At 36.4% G+C, this 23,359-nt stretch overlaps 1 protein-coding gene and 1 pseudogene across 1 annotated transcript; both read right to left on the bottom strand.

Moving 5' to 3' along the window:
* Nucleotides 1–3,671: 3,671 nt before the first annotated feature.
* Nucleotides 3,672–4,692, bottom strand: LOC103405278 (putative wall-associated receptor kinase-like 11; annotated as a pseudogene).
* A 2,365-nt stretch (nt 4,693–7,057) lies between these two features.
* Nucleotides 7,058–10,436, bottom strand: LOC103426020 (protein DETOXIFICATION 41-like). Its single transcript, XM_008364111.4, has 8 exons — nt 9,850–10,436; nt 9,063–9,607; nt 8,602–8,688; nt 8,394–8,450; nt 8,050–8,288; nt 7,833–7,951; nt 7,655–7,741; nt 7,058–7,560 (listed from the first exon to the last, which is right to left on the bottom strand). The coding sequence occupies exons 1-8, from the start codon at nt 10,162–10,164 to the stop codon at nt 7,471–7,473; spliced, it is 1,539 nt and encodes a 512-aa protein (XP_008362333.3). The 5' UTR covers nt 10,165–10,436; the 3' UTR covers nt 7,058–7,470.
* Between the last annotated feature and the right edge of the window lie 12,923 nt (nt 10,437–23,359).

The raw sequence follows: 23,359 nt of genomic DNA, 5'->3' as shown, positions 1-23,359 counted from the left end.
CAAAGGTATTCCACTTGCCTTACCTTAAATGGTAGCATATTTAAGTATTATTTTATTATTTTTAAACCAACAACAACCCAACTTTTTTTTTGTTTAAAAAAATATTAATGAAGCAGTAAATTTTGACATACCAAGTGAAAGAAAAATATTAACAATGTGTCAAATTACCAAATTAACCATCAAATTTAAATTTAATGTTTCGAATTTGACGTTTCCTTTGAAAATATTCTAATACCTTACCATGGTTACTTCTGGCGCTAACGAAGGCAGACGCAGTTTCGGCCATAGTGTGGAATCATCCTTGGTTACAGCAATTGAGGTACGAGACTTGTTAAACCTAGGATCTCGAGTCTTGCCCCACCTATCAGGCCATAGCCAACAATTAATTAATAGCATCGATTCTTGGAATGCCTAATCTATGAGAACGACCAACCATTCGGTTGGAGCGACCAAAGCTTCCTGCGCTATTTTTTGGTAGCACGAGTGGTCAAAGTTTCCTACGCCATTCCCTGACTGGATAGATGCTGGGTCGCAAGTACTTGTGGGTTGTCGAGGTTTAATGCTACAGATTCAGCGGTACGAGTTTGTTGCGTTTGGTTTACACACACATACACACATACATCCATACATACACATACAAACATAGTCTCACAATCACGACTAGGACACCCAATATTACAAGTAATTACTCAAAAGTCAACAATTAGAGGGGACTTAAATTTTAAATCTCTGAACCCTAAACAAAACCTAAACCCTTGAAGGGTTTGAACTTTCAAAGGCAGCACATTGTTTTGCTCGGGTCGATTTATTTTGGCGTGACGAGAAGGAAAAGATCATTTTTTAGTGTACCTAAAATACAAGTCATACATTACGTGTCACATTATCAGTGGAAGGATATTGAAAATAGATTTTCGCTCCAAATTCCATTTATATTATGTCATATAGGGTATCAACATGTGTTTCAGTTGTATGAAAAAAATCTCTCTTGAATTTAAGGAAGTCACCAGGGATGCATGCATGCAACCTCTTCTTCCAGTTGATTATTAAGAGCCGGCTGCAATAATTCTATTGTATAGGTAAAGAACAATAAAATCAAGAAATAATATATTGGAGGATTTTACTTAAAGAGTTATGCTGAATATTTATAGAAGGGCAGTTGGGCACAAATAGAGGACTCACCTAACAAAGCTGTTCTCTCCCTAAATTTCCTTTATTCCTTGCTACTAAATGTCAATCCTTTTTAACACTTTAGCATTTAATATTGTTAATTGCTTCAGTATATGCTTTGTGAACATGACTGCTAAAGACTCTAGCTAGATTTCTTGTTGAAAAATTTACTTGATGTCATTGTCTCAAAAGCCACTACTTCATTAATTAATGTAACGTTGGCTATACATGATGCCATAAGCTTTTTCATTACTTTCAACTTTCCTAGAACATTAAAAAAATAAGGGGATTCTGAAAAGAGATATATACATATAGTTTGTTAGTTTTAAGGAAGGGTTGTCTCCTAGGGGAAGAGATCCCATCCGGATCTCTCCCACCATATCTCACCAATCAATTAATTCAAGCCTTTAAATTTTGTTCCAACGGCTAAAATTATGATGATTTTTTAAGGAGCTTCCTATTTGTAGCCGTTTTATCAAATTTTAAGGACCCGGATTAATTGATTAGTGAGCTTTAGTGGGAGAGATCCGGAGGGGATCTCTTCGCGTCTCCTATATAGGTTGGAGTTCGGTGTCTCTCTCTTTCTCTGATCGAGACCATTCCTACAAGATTAATTATATTATTTGTGCATAGATTTTCAAAGGGCGCCTACTGTTTTGAAGAATTGTATTGCTAATTATTTGTGATTATTAGTGCTCCAAAGGTGGTCCATTGTTAGGCCTAAATTGGCTATATTTCTTTGGCCAATGATAGGATTTTTGTTTCCTGTTCACATAGGGTTAAAATTACACAAAACACTTGCAAGAGCATAAAATAGTCGTAGTATAAATGCTCATTCAAGATTATTCTCTACAAAAATTGAATAAATAATTTGTACTTAATTAATCCTTAATTAACTATTTAAAAACTTATTTTAGAAAAGGATTTGAATTGTGAATTAAACTAATGAATATAGAAAATTAAATCAAATAATTAAAATTGGTTTTGTAAATTAAATCGGCAGCAGGAAAAAAACAATTTGAGAAAGTTCGTTCTAAAATGCACTAAGGTTTAGTCGTCACCGTTAACAATTCTATGTAATTTTACTATTTACGTATGAATTACATATGCAACTTTGAAGGTTAGGTTTTTCTAATGCATGTTGTACTTGTGACATTTATGTTAATGCTTGTGGGCTCGCCCTAATAAAAAGAATGAATTACACACAATTAAAATAAAAAAGAAAAATATTATTAAGAAGAAAAGATAGAAAACACCCTCGAAACAAATCATCAAAAGCGCTCTAAACCAAGGTCTAATCCCCCAAAAATGTTATTGCCGTAAAAAAGTCCAATTAAGCCTGAAACATCACTCTGCTAGCTTTGCGTGTTGGTCTTTTATTTATTTGTCATACATTAACGACTTGGCACAAAAATCTGAAACTTTGACACTAATAAGTTGAAAAACTTGCAAACGTCCTCCTATTGATATCATTCCAAAATTCATCTATTTGATCATTTTTTACTCAAGAGAAAATCGCATGTCCTACACAGTTGTGCTAATTAATTTGTAGAAGGACAGTTGGGCACACAAAGAGGACTCACCTTAAAAAGTTGTTCTCTCCCTAAATTTCCTTTTTTGCTACTAAATATTTAATCCTTTTTAACACTTTAGCATTTAATATTATTAATTGCTTCGGTATATGCTTTGTGCAAATGACTGCTAAGGATTCTTGTTGAAAAAGTTACTATTAGGCAGTGTCTCATAAGCCACCACTTGACTAATAATATTGGATATACATCGTCATAAGTTTCTTCATTACTTTCAACTTTCTTAGAACATTAAAAAATTAAGGGGTGAATGAAAAGAGATATGTACATGTAAATAATCTCTACATTATTTTCTATTAGTAAGTTTTGAGGAAGGATTGTCTCCATGAAGGATACTAAACATTGTAATCTTGAAACTCTCCTGGAAAGGTTAGTAAAAATCTATCATTCACATTTCTACACACACGTAAAGAAAGTTAAGATTCTATCATAAAATTAATTGCGGTATAAGGAGTAGCTTAACTGCTTAAAAACACATATAAAATCATTTTTTACTTGATGTGAGATTCATACCCTAAAAATAAGTACATTTTAGCAGCCCTCATACTCAACAAATATTAGGTGACTTTTATGTCTATTTTCGTCTTTATACAAAATTATAGTACTTTAACATTAAAATACATTTTTTTTCCACTGATTTGTTACTCACAACACTTTTCAAAATAAAGTTTATCAAATCGTCAATTGTTTTATTTTACAAATGATTATTCTCAACGCACACCAGAAGTCTCTTTTTTCTAAGTAGCACAACAATCTCAAACTAATCCTACATCTAATACATAGAGAATATTACAATGAAAACAACATTTTTTTTTCACTCTGTCCTGATAAACAAAACCGGATCTACGTCAAATGGAGAAGAAAATAATGTGCTAGGTTCATGTGTTGATGCCGAACCAACATCCCAAACCTCGTTTACTCGAGTTTGGACATAATCAACGTTAAAATTTTGTTGGACATCAAATCTTTCACTGACAATTGATTTCCCTGCAGCTCCGCTTCTATTTCTTTCATAGTAGGACGCTTTTTTCCATTCAGATTCAAGCAACGTCTTGCAAGATTAGCAACTTCCATAATCTCTTCCTTCCTGGCATCTTTCACAACTCGGGCATCAAGAATATCGAACAAACGATACTCGTCCATGGAAAGAAGAAAATAATGTGATAGGCTCATGGGTTCTTGTGACTCTGTCTTAAAAATTGGTTTTTTTTCCTGTCAATAGCTCAACAAACGTCACTCTTGTCCGTAAATTGGCTAGTCTGAAAGTACTCCGGGTCCAAATAACCGAATGTTCCATTTACCTGTGTCATGGTAAGGTGTGTTTTGTCAATGGCGACAGATGTTGATGTCCCAAAGTCTGCCACTTTGGCTCTGTATTTATCATCCAACAGTATGTTCGAAGACTTGATGTCTCGGTGGTAAATAGGACAGGAAACTGCCGAGTGTAAGTATGATAGTGCTCCTGCAACTTCGGTTGCAACTTGTAACCGCATTTCCCATGTAAGAGGAAACTCCTCGTTCGGGTGCTGAATATAATGAGAGAGCGTTCCATTGTTTATAAACTCGTAAACCAAAAGGGGTACTTCAGTCTCCAAACAGCAACCCAGTAATTTAACCCCATTCCTGTCAATAACTTGTGACAGAATACAATTTCATTGATGAATTGTCTCACTTCGTCTCCAATAACTACACTTTTCGACTTATTTACAGCAACAGTTCTCCCATTTGCTAACATTCCTTTGTATACGGTACCCTGGCCTCCCTGACCAAGAATTCTCTCTACGCTGAAATGGTCCCTGGTGTTTTCTAGCTCCTCCTTACTGAACAATTTATTTTTATCAACGTTAGCTTCAGCGGAAGATAATTGCTGCCCCAACAAGAAAACGCCATTTCGTTTAGAAAACTTCTGCTTGCGGTTGGTGTCTTTCCTTTTCATCTTGACTTTGTGAGACCATCATGCGCCAGTGTGTATAAACAGTAGGCCAACAATGCAGCTGGTAACTGAATAGCTCAATTGGAAGAAAAAAATTCAGTTGGTCAGATATTATTGTTCCTTCTTATATATAATCTAAGTAATGCAGGGATGGTTTGAAACAAAAAAAGTTTTGTGTAATGGAGGAGCAACACTAGAAATGCTAATACCAGCTGCCATAATCACGGGTTATCTTTTCTTTTTTTTTTTTGGATTTGAAGAGAGCAACACAGTGACGGCCACATTAACCCGTGATGGTCATGCAGGTGAAGGGGTTCAAACGACACAATCGTATATTGTTACAGATGTTGCCGAAACCGCATCTATTTGGATCTTTGCATTCATCAATATCTGCATTTCAATGACAGAGGAACATAAAACATCGATTGTCACTAACTTTTTTTGGCATGATGTAGAATTTAGGTTGACAATGATCATTTTGGAGATAGTGTCTATGAATTGATTCGCGATAATTAGGTGGTTAATTAAGCATTCAACATCTATGCCTAGGGTCTGCAGAAAGACTAGTCAATATTTCATTCAATCTCATTTTGTTGTGAACTACGTACCCCGAATATTCGAAGAAGGACTACCTTGAATATTCAAAGGATCACTACCCAGAATATTTGAAGGAAGATTTAAGAATTGTTTCTCATAGTATCGTTTCATTAAATAACTGTATAATGAGAAGAAAAAGTTTTAGACTCTTAATCCTAGAGTAGAGTATACTATATGACTAATAACAAATTAAACCAACAATTTAATTAATCAATACCAATAATTATATAAGTTATCCAATAAACAAAAATTCAATTAATCAATATAACTAATTATATAAATAATTCAATAATCAAGAATCAAGAATTCAATTCATCAATAATCAACAATTCTATTCATCAATTCATATCAATAAAATTATGTTTTTTTCATAAAAATTTAATTTCTTTTGTTCTTTTTATTAAAATTTAAGAGTTTTTCATTAAAATTTAAATCTTTTCATTAAAAAAAATTATAGCATGATTTTTTGTTAAAATACACTTAGCACAAACCATTTTTATAAAAATTCCCTTAAGAGAATTAATTATGTTTTAAAAATCATGGATCAAAAACCTTAGAAAACAGGTGAGATCACGCTTTTAAAACGAGCGCTTTTTTTGGGAGGTGACGGAGTGAATAGTGCGCATTAATGAAACTTTCTAAACGACAACTCTACCCTCCTTTTTCTTCCTATTGTCTTTGTTCTTTGTCCTCGCGAAACGAATCAGCCCTAATTTTGCACCATTCACAACTCGCACTCTTGTATCCAGCTAGCTCTCTCCCTTCCAGCTCGTAGACAAGGCAGCAGAAATCTCCTGTATTATACCAAATGGCTGCATAGGTCGAATATGATTTTCTCGACTCAGACTATGCATTTATTAGCCTTCAAATCTCCAATACTCTTTGTAACAGATTGGATTGATTTCAGTCATTTGTTTAATTTAAATTGGAATGATGGATGTAAGGTGATGGGGGCAAGGCAGAGATCGGTGTTGGGATAGAATGGTCAACACTTTTTCCTGGGCATGGGATTGGTCTGGATTTTATGAAATTTAATGGTGGTGTTGTGTGAGTGTGGGGGACGAGAGGCCATCATTGTTGCAGAAGGAATCAGGGATGAGCAAACAGTTTCTCCTTTTTTTTTTTTTTTAATATTAAAGGAAAAAAAACTCGTAAGAAAGTATAAATTAGCACCAGAGACTAGCTGGGAATTGAAAAAAGAAATTAACTGGTAAATGTAAACACCCTAATGCATACTTGGGTGATGTTTGTGCAAATTTCTCTAATAATTATTTATAATTTGAGTTATCTCTACAATTATTTTGTCAAATTATAAAATCAACAGCATACCTAACATCGTTGTCCTTTTCAGTCATTTTACGTAGTCAAAGTACTTGTAATAAAAGTTTACCAAACACTCACACTGTTTTTTTTGGAAATTTATCAATAATAGCAAAAAATTAGCTTTTAATTTCTAAAATATCATTTTTTTTATATTAAAAAAATATTCAATTATATCCAAAATCTCACTTAAATAGTCAGAAATACCCTCAATTTATACAAATAACCAGTTGTTGATTAAAATATTCTTTGTACTATAAGCTATGGTGGACGATACCTGCGTATTCGCATATATATATATTACTAGAACAAAAGAAGAACTGAAAAATAATAAACCCCCCCCCCCCCCGCAAAATAAAAAATAAAATAAAACTACAAAGCAATTTGCAAATAATGATTTGTAGGAGAAGTGGACACTGATTCAGTTAGAACTACTACAACTGCGGCATAATTACAAGGGCAAACTACATAAGCAATTATGTCAAGCTACAGAAGCAAAATATTTGATTTAATATTGCACAGATTATTAATACAATTAATTGACAATTCCCACCTTGATCGTTCAGGCGAGTCTGGATAAAACTGTGTAGTTTTAAACTAAAATCAAACTAGGGAAAAAAAATTAAAAATTATGGATTTATTATTACGTATATAACCAAGAAAAACTAAGAAATTCAAAAGTTGTCGTTGAACATCAAATGAAGCAACATCCCACTGCCCATCTCCAGCTTTTGCCTTCACAATGTCGAAAGGTTAGACTGTAATAGAGATGGTTGCTATTTGATGACACCTTTTTTTTCCTTTAGAGTTGCATTCCAATTCACCACTTGAAAACCTGCTTAATTAAATGAGTTTGACACACTTTCATGGCCTTGGGCTTACGCGCTCGGAGACCACCATGTCTGTGTTTTCTTCATTTGCAGACTTGTCCAAGCGATCAGCGGCTTTTAGAACCTACAAAAAACCATGATAAAATTCATTGATAACGACCTGACCAAATGCGATTCATGCCTGCTATGTATAGTTACTTTCATCAAAGTTAAATCACCTCGGCATCCCAATTTGTTCTGGCAGTTAGAACAATTAGAACTACTGTTTGTAAAAAAACTCCGATAAGCATCCCCCACCAAATCCCCTGAAAAAAAGGCCAAAATGCATCAGGTTCCATCAGCATTCCTCACAAAGTAACAACTGTACGGAATGAGTGGGGGAGCAAGTGAACTTACCGCGACTCCCATACTAGCTTTGAAGCCAAGAAGACATCCAACTGGAAAACCAATTATATAGTAACAAACGAGGTTGACATAAGCCACGACATCTTGCCATCCGCTTCCAATTGCCACACCTAAATTCCACACATATGAAATTAGAAATGATTGTAAACATTTGTATGAGAGGACCTGGTTTGTTCATCTGCACTGCTCTTCTATCATATATCAATACCTGAGAGTATTGGTTGAATGCCATTCAAGAAAACGGAAACAACTAGTAATGGAGTTAAATCCAACACCGCCTCAACAACATCAGCATCACTTGTAAATAGCTTGCTAAGTCCAACTCGGAATATTAATATAATCGCACTGAAGATTATACTAATCAGGATGCTTGTTCCGTTCACTACAAACACTGAAAATTTCGCCACCCTTGGATGACCAGCCCCTAACTCGTTACTGACTCGGACACTGCATAAGCCAAGTCATCTTATTATGATTAGATCACTTCCAATTATTGGACCTGTAAAGGAAAATTTTGAATTCTTATGAGCTGCTTTTTTTTTTGTCACAAACCTGGCCGCTGCGCTTAGGCCTAACATAAATTGCAAACTGAAGTTCCAGTAGTTCATGCTGGAATTGTTCATCATATAAGAACATGTAAAAGTTAGATATAATAATAGCAATCATGGTTAAATAACTCATGAAATAATTAAACTGGTAATGAAGTTCTCAGTTAACCAAAAAAAAAAAAAAAAAAAAAAAAAAGAAAATCCATACTAACCAAATAGAAATGGAGTCTAGTGAGATTGTAGGGTTGGGGAGGAGCCCTGATATTAGTGTTAGCCCTTGGTTGTACCATATCTCCAAACTACATTCATTCACAAAAGGAAAAAGATATTAGCATGTGAAGGTTTCAGAAAAGATAGGGGACTAAGGTTTTAAACATTTAGTAATGCTATTTTATACACATTCTCCAATAGAGATAGGCCGAACTGTTATATATAGGACTACATTAGAGAGTGTGTTAACAACGTAGTCAACTTTGTGTGTCTAAATAGTTTTTGTTAAAATTTACACACGAGTAATTATATAGACACCACATTTTTTAGACCACATTAGCAAACCGCCTTATTTGCTGAGCAACTGATACATCAGCTTCTACATAATTAAGATCGTTAACTAATGTGGTCTAAAAAACCCAATGTGGTCGCATTTGTAATTTTGCATTATTGTTTCACCTACCAGAGCATGGTAGCAGAGGCAACAGTCAACTTGAAATAAGGCCACATCCCTTTGAAGGCTTTCCAAGAGAAGCCAGTCCAAGTCTCCTTGCACTTGGGACTCAAAAGAATGTAAAGCCCATATATAATGACAAGAAGCCACCAAGAGAAGCTTAGTGTAAGAGCAGCCCCAGTTAGGCCATAATCCACAACAAAAACCACCACCCAATTGAGAAGAATGTGAAGGATGAAAACTCCAACCGACATGTAAGCCAAAGGGTTGACTATGTTTTGAGCTTGAAGGAACCTCTGCTGGGGGCAGTTTATGGCAAATGCAAAAAGCTGAGGAATAATTCCTCTTGCAAAGATTTGGCCTTGCTCTGCTATTTCTTCTGATTGCCCGATGGCTACGAGGATAGGACCTGACCACCAATACACAAATGAGAGGAGGATTGCTGCTCCCAAGTGCAAGATGATTGCTCTTTGGCATATGATTCCCATTGCTGGCAATTGTTTGGCCCCATACGCTTGCCCACACACAGTTTGCACAGCACTTGCCATTCCCAACTTTGATTCCGAACCGAGAATTAAGAAACAAGAACCAGAATGTATTAACTCAACCACCAAAAAGAAAAATAGATATGAAATTGCACAACATGAATTATTGAGAGAGTTATTGACACTTCAAAATAATCATCATGCACCCCTTAAGGTAAAAAAAAAACAAAGGAGGAATTCATTATGACTATTTTGGAATGTTAATACGGTTCCCATTTTTTATTAAGTAGGTATATTATTTAGCTACAAACCATAATCCCATAAGCAAGACCCTGAATTCCCACACTAGCGATAGAGGCTCCGGCAAGCTCCAAGGCACTCAAATGCCCACAAAACATGAGGGTGACAAAGCTTAGCATATAGTTGAATACGGAAACAATAATAGATGAACCAGATAAAATCCATAGGAGTCTTGACTCCCAAACCACCAGCCTAGGCCACCACCAGAGTGCCACTGGCCGGTGCCCTAGAAACTCTTCAACAGCAGGGGATGACAAATCAGCAAGCCGAGAATGCGTGTCAAATCCGAGCAGCAGCGGCTGCTGGATCTCCTCCACCGATCCCATGGTTGATTCGCTGTGCCACCACTGCTTGGGGATTCTAGAAGTGTGTGTTACTTGGAAGAGGCAAGGGCCGACTTTCTTGTACTAAGTCTGGCCAGACAAATTGGATATATAATAGTACATGAAACTGTGAGGTTTAACTACCATTCACAGAAATTAGGTACTTTACAGACTTTCTATTCATGTGCTACCTTGCAAGAGAATAACCACAATCGCAAGAGAATGAGAACAACTTTCCTTGATTACAAATTCCAAAGTCGGTGTCTCTCCTTGTCAGATCGAAATCATACCAACAAGATTATGTGTCTCCTCTTCTCAAACACGTTTGTAGCTACAGGTCAACAGAATTTTGGTATATTAATTACTTTTAGGTAGAATTTTGGTGTAGTAATTAAAAATTGGGATCGGATTATGATATCATATTGTATTATTTGTGTATAGTCTTTCAACGGACGGCTACTCTTTTGAAAAATTGTATTGCTAATTATTTGGGACTAGTGCTCCAAACGTGGTCCATTATTTGGTTGACCTGACGTGATCAGCAAGTTTTTTTTTTTTTTTTTTTGTTAGTTTTTTTTATTAAAACAATAAAATTTCACTTTCACTCTAGCGTTGTTATCATGAGAAAGAAATTATTGTGAATATATTGAAAAAGAAGAAATAAAGATACAATAACCTTGAAAGGAATTGTTTTGTTAGTTAGAAGAAGGTCCGAAGGTGAGTTTAAGAATTGTATTGCGAATCATTTGTAATTATTATTTCAAAGGAGCCCCATTTGCTTTCTAACAAAGATATCTCGATGGAGATTTTATTGATGAATGAGAAAAAGAAGTTACCACTGATTAGAGGGAATATAAATTTAAAATCCATGAATCCTAAACCCTAAACAAAACCTAAACTCCCGAAGGGTTTGAACTTTCAAAAGAAGCACAATGTTTGGGTCGGGTTGTTGAGATTGAATTCCACATTTATGAGATGGGGGACTTTGTATGTGCTTATAAGTAAGTTGGGTTACTCCCCATATTGCCAATTGGTTTTATGATAGAACCTCAACTTTCTTCATGGTATCAGAGTAGGTTGTCCCACGTGTGAAGCCCAACGGCCACACGTGCTCCACGCTATCCCGTTGTGTTGTCCACAAGTTTGGCTTGAAAATCCGTCACACGTGAAGGGTCATGTTAAAAATGAATCTCACATTGATGAGAGAAGAGACCTTGCATGTGCTTATAAGTAAGTTGGGTTACTCTCTATATTATCAATAGATTTTATGGTGGAACCTTAACTTTATTTGGCGTGACGAGAGGGAGGTTTGTTTTGTTGTTCAGAGGGAAGAGAGATTTTCATTTTTCAATTTACTTGGAACACAAGCCAGTACATACGTTACTTGTCATATTACAAGTTAAGGGCACTTAATAATATAATCTTATCTCTATTTATATTATAACATGCGATGTACTAGTTTATATTTTAGGTACATGAAAAATAATCTCTATAGAAGGAGGTCACCAGGGATGCATGCAAACCTCTTCTTCCGGTTGATTATTTAAGAGGCGGCTGCAATAATTCTATATTATATAGGTAAACAGTTATGCTGATTAATTTGTAGAAGGACGGTTGGGCACACAGAGAGAGGAATCACCTAAAAATGCTTCAGTATATTTAATCCTAAACATTTAATCCTTTTTAACACTTTAGAATTTAATATTGTTAACTGCTTCAGTATATGCTTGGTGAACATGACTGCTAAAGATTCTAGCTAGAATTCTTGTTGAAAAATTTACTTGATGTCATTGTCTTAAAAGCCACTACTTGATTAATTAATATTGGCTATACATGATGCCACAAGCTTTTTCATTACTTTTAACTTTCTTGGAACATTAAAAAAATAAGGGGATACTGAACCGAGATATATACATGTAGTTTGTAAGTTTTAAGGAAGGGTTGTCTCCTAGATAGGTTGGAGTTCGGTGTCTCTCTCTTTTTCTGATCGAGACCATGCCAACAAGATTAATTATATTATTTGTGCATAGTTTTTCAAGGGGCGCCTACTCTTTAGAAGAATTGTATTGCTAATTATTTGTGATTATTAGTGCTCCAAAGGTGGTCCATTGTTAGGCCTAAATTGGCTCTATTTGTTTGGCCAATGATGAATTTTTATTGCTAGTTCAAATAGGGTTAAAATTACCGAAAATACTTGCAAGAGCATAAAATAGTCGTAGTATAAATGCTCATGCAAAATTGTTTTCCATAAAAATTGAATAAATAATTTGTACTTTGTTGTAGCCCTATTTGGCTGAACTATTCTAAGGGAATAAAGAGGGGAAGGCCGGCGACAATAAGAGAGAGGAGAAAAATTTAATTGTGAGGTGTGTGTTGTATCACCCTATTGTGCCTTATTTATAGTATTAGGATAGGTTAAATCCTTACCCTCTTAGGATTACAACTCTAATAGAATATTAGCTACTAAAGGGAATATTCAAAGATATCCCTAGATACACTAAGATTTACACAATGACATTCATATTCTAAATATGACAGCAACACTCCCCCTGAGTATGTAAATACTTTAACAAATTAGGGTGGTGAACCCTTAGCTTAATAATTTGTGCTAGGAGTTTCACAAATGCAGCGTTGCATGTGGACAATAGGCAAACATGTGACCATCATGTCGATGCATCAATCAACACCATAAAGTATCTAAATGGTCCGCATGTTGGTTGGATAGGTCCACAAATATCCCCTTGAATCCTGTGAAGAAACTTAGGAGGGTTATGAATAATCTTTGTAATTGAGGGTTGAGTATTCAACTTCCCCAAAGAACACACTTTGCATGGCAAGAATCTAACGTAGGGAGGTAAATAATACCCATGTGATGATTTGAGGATACGGCGCATCATGTCACATCCGGGATGTCCCATACGGTCATGCTAAAGCATCAAAGTGCTCTGGAACTCAGGCACATGGCCGACCACATGGTAGGGTTTTATGCCACGAATGGTTGTTACGTACAACTCACTCGGGAGACGTTCCAACTTCTCATGAATATGGTTCTGGCCATACTCGTAAGAAGTGATACAAAGAAATTCAAAATCATTCTCTTCAGTGATTTCAATATGATATTGATTATCTCGAATATCTCTAAAACTCAGCAATGTTCTTCCGAAACATGGAGAATAGAGGGCCTCTTTAATGGTTAAGACAGTACCATTGGACAACATGATACGGGCCTTTCCATATCTTTCAATTAGGTTGGATGAAACTGAGAGAGTTGTCAGAGGTGCGTTCTTACGTACGAAGTTAGTAAAATAGTATCGCTCACACAATATGGTGTGTGTGGTAACACTATCAGTCAGACAACTAATTTCCCCGCTAGACATACCTAGAAATAAATTGATTGAATTGGTCACATGCATAAATATAATTCCCTTCATTCAATTAATCAATTCAAGAAATAATATCCATAAAATAATAGTCCATAATTCAAAACAAACCAAAACCAAACAAATTATTCCAAATACTTAGAAAAATTGTCCAAAAATTAAACCATAAACCTACAAATTTAAAGGGGTGGTCTAGCCACTCCTAGTGGGTTTGGCAACTAGGGGTAAAAACACCCTAAAAACATGTCTAGAAGAATAAAACTTATTTGTCCATAGGAGCTAATGCCTCTTGAAAATATGATATCTCCATGGATGTAGTAGCATCTTCGAGATGTTACACATGGGCAAAATTAGACTCACGACGAGAATGATACTTGGTAATGGCCTCAGGGGTAGCTCAACATACGTGTGACCAATGATCCATTGATCCATAGTGGTAGCACATGTCAATTTTAGTGGAAGCTGATTGAACGGTAGCTTTTCCCTTGTTCTTGAAGCCTGGGGCCTTAGGGGTAAGGGGTTGGTGCTTTTGGGTCAAATTTCCTCCCTTAGGTGGGCCTTGATTCTATTGACCTTGGACCCGTGGTTAGGCTTGCTGCCCATTACCATGGCGACAATGATTTTTTCGTCGTTTATGGCTACTAAAATTGGTCGCATGCACTTCAGACGCGACGTTCGAGCTAGTGGGTCGAGCTTGATGATTTTTTTATCAAAAGATGGTTCTTCTTTTCAGGGAGAAGTAAAACAAAGATCAAATCCGAAAATTTGGTGAACTTATGTGCCCTATATTGTTACTACAGAACAATATTGGTGGCATGAAAGGTCGAATAGGTCTTTTCTAGGAAATCTGATTCGGTTAAGTTCACTTTACAGAACTTAAGTAGTGATCGAATTCTACAAACTTCATAGTTGTATTCATTTACGGACTTGAAGTCTTAGAAGTGTAGATGCTGCCAATCGTGTCTTGCTTCAAGCAAGTAAATGTCTTTATGGTGATCAAAATTGTCGGCCAGAGTAAGCTAGAGGGTGCGTAGGTCCTCCTCATCGAGATACTCAGTCTGCAAAGCATCATGGATATGTATTCAAATGAAGATCATTGCAGTAGTTTTCTGAGCTTCATCGACCTGTTTGTCGTTGGTAAATGCCTCGATAGTGGCTCTAATACCCTTTGTTGTAAGATGGAGTTTCACGTCTTGAACCCACTTCACGTAGTTTCTTCCAGATACTTTCAGAGTGGTGAAATCAAGCTTGTTCAAGTTCAACATGTCCCTAAAATGGAGGGTACAACAAAACGTGGTTAGTCATATGGTAATCCATAAACATACATCGTAGAACATTCGAGTTCTATAGACATGTATTGGTTTAATTTAAGCATGAAAGCTACAGGTTTCATGTGATAAGTTTTGAATGAAAACTTCGGGTTCCAAAGGCACTAAATATGAAACTACAGATTCATTTTAGATTTATGAATGCTTAGTTCATAAATGAGAGATTCCTGCAAGAACACAGAATGCAATATACTGATTTAAGTGTAGTGGATTTGAGTTGCATCGGGAACTCAAATGTGAGAACTTCGGGACTACGAAAGGATGTCAACGGTTCAAAGTATTTAAATAAATTATTGAATCGTTAATGTCCAAAAGTGATCTTTAGGTCAATAATTTTGGATTAATTATCAGATTAATGGACTACAGGTCACTTTTAATTAATTCAATAGATCGAGACCAAACGGGGTCGATCATGGAAGCAAAATAATGACAAACAGGTCATATTAGCTTCAGTTGGTGAAAAACCAAGTGATAATTAAATTAGAATTAATTAGCGTAAATCAAAGTGCCCAAAAAATGATTTTGGGCATGATTTATAACGCAAAGATGCCAAAAATTGGCATTGGGTCGAAAAAGTATCACGAGAATAGGCCCTGTAGTTCGGCTACAAGCTTATTGGGTCACAGGAGGGCTGCAGGCCTCTGGGCTGTGTGGTCTGAGGAGCCCAACAGCAAAAAGAAGCTAGTTTGGGCCTAAAAACCATGTATGGGTCAAGTTCAGCCCAAGGTTGGCTTGCGGGTTAATGCGAGGAAGCCCAGCCGAAGTTGGGTTTAGGATTTTTGGGTCAGGGCAGGTCAAGCCCAACAGTAAAAGGCTGCTAGCCAGTGGGCTGAGACTTGGGCAAAGCCCAACTAGCAACACAGGCTTGTTGCAGGCAGGCCAAGAATGCAGGACCAGGCCCAGCAACACACGAGTTGATGGTGATGAGCCATGAGTGTGAGGGCTGAGCCCAGCAAACGACAATAAGTTGTGTTGGTTGATGGGCTGGGGCTGCATGCCCAATCCAAACCAAACCCAGGCCAAGGAGGCCGGGTAATCTTTGCTCGCTGCACGCCCAACGGGCTGCAACCATGGGTCAAACGTCAAAATGACATCGTCTTAGTGACGTGCTCGACGCAGTTAGGTTGCAAGCTAGCGCAGAGGTCAACGGCGGTGCCATGGTGGTGGTGCGGCGGGAAGTGGCCTTGGACGACCATTTTCGAGCCGTTTTCCACCCAAACCACGGTGATTTAGCCATAAAAAAAGATACCATTCTCTTCGTCTCGACGAGAAGTATGATTTTTTTTTAATCACTTGATTTTGTTGAGTATTGAAGAAGTTATGAACGTTTAACGTTTACCCAGTTTCAGGCGAATTTTCCAGTTTTCCCTCATACCAGTCAACTTTGAGGCTATTTTCCGGTCATTTCCGGCAACCATTAGGCTTCCAAGTAGGTATAATCTTATTCTACACTTTCCTATCTTCATTTTCATATATTATGGGTTGAATTTGGTTTAGAAACGATTGAGTTACAAAGTTTTGAAAATTGCCCAAACTTCCGGCCAAAAGCTCCAGGACACTTAACAGAGTTTTTTAACAGAAATACCAAAATGATGGATGGTGGACAATTTCAGGGACCACTTTTATTGATTTGAAATGTTAGGGACCAAAGTGATGAGTTATGCAAATCTCAGGGACCATTTTGGCTATTTAGCCTAAGAATAAAGGATAGAAAACACCCTTGAAACAAATCGTCAAAATCACTCTAAACCAAGGTCTAATCTCCCAAAAGCGTTGTTACCGCCAAAAAGCCCAATTAAGCCTAAAATATCACTTTGCTAGCTTTGCGCTCTGGTCTTTTATTTATTTACCATACATTAACGACTTGGCACAAAAATCTAAAACTTTGACACTAACAAGTTGAAAAACTTGTGAATGCCCTCCTATTAATATCATTCCAAAATTCGTATGTTTGATATTTTTTTACTCAAGAAGAAGTGGCATATCCTACACAATTGTGCTGATTAATTTGTAGGACAGTTGGGCACACAAAGAGAGGACTCACCTTAAAAAGTTGTTCTCTCCCAGCTTAAAAAGTTGTTCTCTCCCTAAATTTCCTTTTTTGCTACTAAATTTTTAATCCTTTTTAACACTTTACCATTTAATATTATTAATTGCCTTGGTATATGCTTTGCGCAAATGTCTGCTCAAGATTCTTGTTGAAAAAGTTACTTGTAGGTAGTGTCTCATTCCATGTGACTGGAACACACACCTCAACAAGATAGGTGGTGTTCCTCATCAATAACCTATGGACACCTGTATTCTTATAACATAACAATTTAATACATTTAAATTTTATTAAAAAACAATCAAAATAAACAAACATGCACTGTTCCTAATAGTCCCATCTCCCCAAAGGCCCCCATCTCCTCCCGACTCTTCACCTCCCCTCATTGTAACCGGAAAAATCTTAAACGGAGGTTGGTGACGGCAAAATCTTAAACCACCCACCTCCATCGTCTCCTGTGATTTCACCTGGGATGCTATTTTTCACAAAGGTTTCCGATTCCATGCCTAATGCCTTGGCTTTTTGCTTCTTTGGGGTTGTATTGTTGCAAGAAAAATTAAGTCCCGAGTTTTCCAACCTGAGTGAGAAACTGCAGTCACTATGATTCAAACCAATTTGAAGCTAAAAATTTGAGGAAGTAAGACGATTCCCCCAAAAAAAAAAATCATTATAACAAATGATTCTAAGCAATCCAACTAAATTTTTAGATGTTTGATAATAAAAGTTTAGATCCAAACAAAAATTTGAAAATTGTTGTTACTGATGCAAACATCATCCGGACACCTCATGTTGACGATGCACGTATCGATACCACCCAGTTCAATATACATACAGTATCAAAAGAAAGGAATCTCATTTTTTTGTCTTATGACAAACAATTTCGTTGTTGATGGCCTTGAGTAATTACGAATTAACCTCAGTCGTCTGTCTGTGAGTCCAAAACCACATTTATAGACACCCGTTTTTTCCCAATTACAATTAAAGAGAAAGTTCCAAGTCATCAATTAGTTTGATGCTTCCACAGAAAAATATTACTACTTGATATAAACAATCTTCACCACAGGACATGGTAAGTATCCTACTCATCCATAAACTTTTACTGACTAGAATGCAGTACAAAACAATGCCATCATACCACTCTAACTTGAAATTTCGAACAATACCAGAGGCACCATTTGGTTTTACAATTTCAAAAAGGTATTGCAATTTTGAAAAGGGAGGGAGGGGTGGGAGCGCAACAATACAACCCCAAAGCAGCAAAAAGCCAAGGCATTAGGCATGGAATCGGAAACCTTTGTGAAAAATGGTGTCCCGAGTGAAATCACAGGAGACGATGGAGGTGGGTGGTTTAAGATTTTGCCGTCATTGACCTCCGTTTAAGATTTTTCCGGTAACAATGGGGGGGAGGAGAAGAGTCAGGCTAAGATGGGGGCCTTTTAGGAGATTGGGACTATTAAGAACAGTGCAGGTTTGTTTATTTTGATTTTTTTTAATAAAATTTAAATGTATTAAATTATTATGCTATAAGAATACAGGTGTCCATAGATTATTGGTGAGGAACACTACCTGTCGTGCTGAGATGTGTGTTCCAGTCACATGAAAAAATTTCTCCACTACTTAACTAATAATATTGGCTATACATCATGTCATAAGCTTCTTCATTACTTTCAACTTTCTTGGAACATTAATAAAAATAAGGGGTGAAATCGAGTGTATCCCTTTGGGGGACCTATCATCATGTGGTCGCCTTATTTGGCCTTGGTCAGAAAGCGAAGAATATGTGGTTAAGTTTGACACTCTTTGGGGGAGGGTCTTCTATCCTCTATGGGTAAACCTCATCAATCTCACTACATCAACCCAATTTTTTGGAAACAATTTGGGGCCTCCATGTCTTGCCTAAGATCAAGTTCTTCTTGTGGAGAATTGCTAATAATTGCCTACCAACAATGTCGGGCTTGTTTCAATGCGGTGCTCATGCCAATCTAATGTGCCCGTTATGTTCAAACATGCCAGAGACTGTCGAACATTGCATCCTCCTCTGTCCGTAGACGAAAGCAGTTTGGTTTGCATCTCATCTTTCAACTGTTTGTTAATGGCACTGTCATCTTGTTCTGTTGGCGTCAATGTTGATTGTGCCAGTTTTTATTCCCTTGTTGCTTTCACCTGCTAGGAAATCTGAAAAACTAGATGTCATGCCAACTTCAACGGCTCTACCCCATCCCCCGTTTTCACCGTCTAGAGGGCAACTTCGGCCATGGAGAACTTTTGGTCAGCTAACCCTTATCTAATGCCTACGAACCCTTATGTTTCGTCTCCGTCTCCTACTTGGACTCCTCACACTGACCCCTTGGTGAAAATTAGCTGTGTGATGCGATGAAAGTTAAGCACTCAAATTAAACCATCTTGTTGTCAAATTGTAGTATAAATGCAAGTAGGGATCGTTCTAAACCGGGGATTAGGAGGGCTTGCTAAAACCTCTAAAATAACTCAAAAACATAAAAACAAAGTTAAACGTTTGAATAGACTCAAAGGACTCAAAACAGGTTCACAAGACTCAAAACAACTTAAAAACACTCAAAACTGCCTAAAAACACAAACTAGGCAGTTTCTGACTCTAACACAACTTTGGACGAAATTTGGGTTTTGACTTGACTCAAAACATTCTAAAACACAAACAAAATAGATTTTAAACACTTGGAAACAAGAAAGTAAAAGGGGGATTTTAGTTTTGATGAATTTGAAACAAACAAATAAGTTATAAAACTAGGCAGATTGTAAAACGAATTTAAGAAATAAGATGATGGATGGATTAGTTAGAAGTCCATTCTTCACACATGACACACTTGTATATGAATCGATTTCCAATTGCTTTTCAATGAACTATGATGCTTAACACCCCAGATTAACCGTGATGCACAAATTAACCCTTAGATTTTCCTTTACTCATTGAATTTGATGAATGCATGCGACAACCCAAATCATTCTCTAAAAGTCCCCTATATGAATGTATAATAGAGATACAATCAGAGATCATTACGTTCAATGAAAATCATAAGTGTTGACGAGGCAATTATAACTATGAATGCATGATATAATTGCTAAGAATTCAATTAACACGATTGTGATAAACAACCTTCACTACTCATTAATATAAACTTGTAACAATTAGGTGAAACTCATTTATATTCTAGCATCTAATTCATGCATGAAAACTAAGTATGCATCCTTAATAAACATACAAGAATCAGTTATGAATAAAATAGATAATTGAATTGCAATCACAACTTATCAAATCACAATTGGAAGAAATCAATTCAAATCTCAAGCATGTTCATGGCTTCAAACTTCCCCCTAACTAAATAGGGGTTTAGCCACTCATAATTGCAACAAAATTAGAAAATAACAAAGTAGACATTGAAAGCAAGAACGAAGTACACCTAAAACGCTCCAAAGTTCCAAGCTTGAAACGCCAAGAACCTTTGTTTTCACCACCTTGTTGTAGCACAAGTGTCTAGGATGTGTATGGATATATGGATGGAATGGATTTGCACGACATGGAAAATGGAAATGTATGGAGATGTGTTTGAATGTATGGATGAAATGGAATGGAGCTCAAGGCAAGGTACTTGTGTTTGTGAATGAAGCTCTTTTGATGGATCAAGATTTTTTTTAGGAAGGGGAATGGTGGATGTATTTATAGGCTAAGGAGAGGACCACTTCAATTCCTTGCATGTGCAGTTTGTATGGGTGTGTGATGTCCATGTTTCCCTTTACATTTGCACACACATGACCTCCATTATTTCAGCCACAAAACAAACACATTTTCTGCCCATGTATGTGTATTTCCTTTGCCCATGTGTGTGTGTTTTTCCTTTGCATTTGCACACACATGTTCTTCATTATTTCAGCCAACAATCCACCCATTTTCTGCCCATGCCAAGCCCTCCAAGCTGTGCAGTTTGCATGTGTGTAGCTGTCCATGTTTCTCTTTTGCATATGTCATGCCTTCTCTTTCTAGTTGTGCATTTCCACTTTCTCCAAAGCCAAATGAGTGCAATCATAACCCCATTTTCTGCTGAGTGTTGATGACAAAGAAAAACACAAAACAAGTGCCTTTACTTTCTCATTTTATTAGCCAAATCTGCTTAGCCCTTTTCTGAACCTTTCAGTGTTACAATGTTCGTAACTTCTTCTAGAAAGATGATATTAACAATCCGTGAATTGCTCCAGAAAATAGACATCCGTAGCTTTCCAAGCATATAAGGTTCATTTTCTCATTCATTTTGAGTTGTTCGTAACATGCTTCCAAAGGCAGCTAATCTGCACAAGCAGTTTTGACGAATTTGTTACATAATATCTCACTTGTGCTACTTTTCTTTTCTTTGCTTGATAAATCACACAAAACACAAAAACATAGTAAATAGCTCAAAAATATAAGGAACTAACTAAGAAAAGACAAGTGAATTTTATGTAAAATATATATAAATATGAGCTTATCAAATACCCTCACACTTAGCTTTTGCTAGTCCTCGAGCAAAATAAAGAAAACAAAACACAACCTAAACCTTCCAACGTTTGCCTCAGGGATTTCCAACGCACATGACAAGTTAAAAATCATCATTCCCACAGATTTTATTCAACTTAACACTTGAGCACATACTTAATCACAGTCACCACTTACTAGTTCACATTTAACCAATTAAAACGATGTTTTGAATGTAGTAACATGCCTTAGAGAATTTACTCAATTCCTTACAAGATATTCTCTATTTTCACACACATTTTCTGACTACACACCCTACACTAGTTATATGTGAGAAGATTGATGTAAACATGAAAACGAACACTCACATATATGTATAACAAAGAGGGCACTTTTCTGGAGTTATTCAGCATGTTTAGATATGATCTCATGAATGGAACGCTACTACTTAGATGCGAGAATCAGTGACACCATATGCTCATACCAATTTCAAACTCCACAAATTGAAACACATAACACTCAAGAAAGAAGTCAAGGGTTGTAACGGGGCTTGGGGTATTGGCTAATAAAGAAAGGATAGGAATAACAAATGTTAGGAATAACAAATGTTCTTAAAGCGATAGCAAGCAAAGCAATGAAATAGACACTTTGGAATTCACTTTAGAATGCAGAATCAACTTTTAAATACAAAGGAAAGATTCATGCAACACTTAAGGCTCTTTTTCACAACTTTTCTTCTTTTCATTCTATTTTCCACGAATGTTTTTTTTTTCTTTTTCTTTTCTACCCGTGCCTTATTAAGGACTTTGGTACACACACACACACAAGAATCACTTCCCCCACACTTGTTTTTCTGCAAAAGTTCAACAAAAGGAATTCCTTCTAAATTACGTTTTACTATGCTTCAAGAACAAGGGTATGGATGGTCCTAATCTAGGCGAGGTGAGGATATTGTGGGTTAACAAAGAACATAGGCTACACAAGGCTCAACGGGGTTAAACTTAAACACATAATGAAATAGGGCACGGCAATTTGGCTGTGGTGGTCACTACACAACTTCATCTTGAATATGTATTATGCAAATCAATAACATGCTTTGAATGAAATAGGCATGAGTTCTAGCATTTGGAACTAACTAATGAAACACCTTCTAAGTAGCAACCAAGCAAAGAATAATGAGATCATGCAACGACTTTAGAAAACAATGATGCACAGATTATTAACTCTCCAAATAAATGTTTAGGCTCAAGTCTCACAAGGTTGTAGCGTACATTTGAGTTCCTTCTTTCAAGCATGTTACAAAACTGATTTTTCCTTTATGATTGCATGTGAATTCATAAATTATAACCACAACCAAGCATACACCAAAGAGTAAATCAAATTTTCATCCATGTTTATAACTCTCTTTAACAGTCAAGCAATTAAAAACCAAATCCTCATCATTGTGTTGGAAGGTACCCTAAGACACAAATAAACATACAAAAACAACTCTTTTGGGTTTTTCAAAACAATTTTTCAAATTTTTATGAGATTTTCGGATTTTTATGTCAAAACACACAGAAACACTACAAAACAGCTTAAAAACACTTAAAACAGCAAGGAATAACATTAAAAGTAATGGGTGATAAACTCCTACGAATTTCATGCAAAACAATGGTTACCCCCCCCCCACACTTAAATCAAACATTGTCCTCAATGTTTCAAGCATAAACTCACACAAACAAACATGACAAGTATGACAAAGTAAAAATTAGACAGAGTAGAGTTTAAGAACGCAAATCTGGTTTTGGAGATAGATGATCTTGTTATCTTTCCACAGCTTTGATCTCGAACTGGTTTGGAATTCTGAGCGAGGAATATGAGAGTTCCTTGGTTTCAAATCAGACTCCTTCTACTGGGTTGATTTTATTGTGCAGTCTCATTCTTCTCTGCTTGTTTCTTCTGCATGGCGGGTAGGCAC

The sequence above is a fragment of the Malus domestica genome, chromosome 17, assembly GCF_042453785.1.
Source record: "Malus domestica chromosome 17, GDT2T_hap1".
Lineage (NCBI taxonomy): Eukaryota > Viridiplantae > Streptophyta > Magnoliopsida > Rosales > Rosaceae > Malus > Malus domestica.
This window is presented reverse-complemented; position numbering and strand designations above follow the sequence as displayed.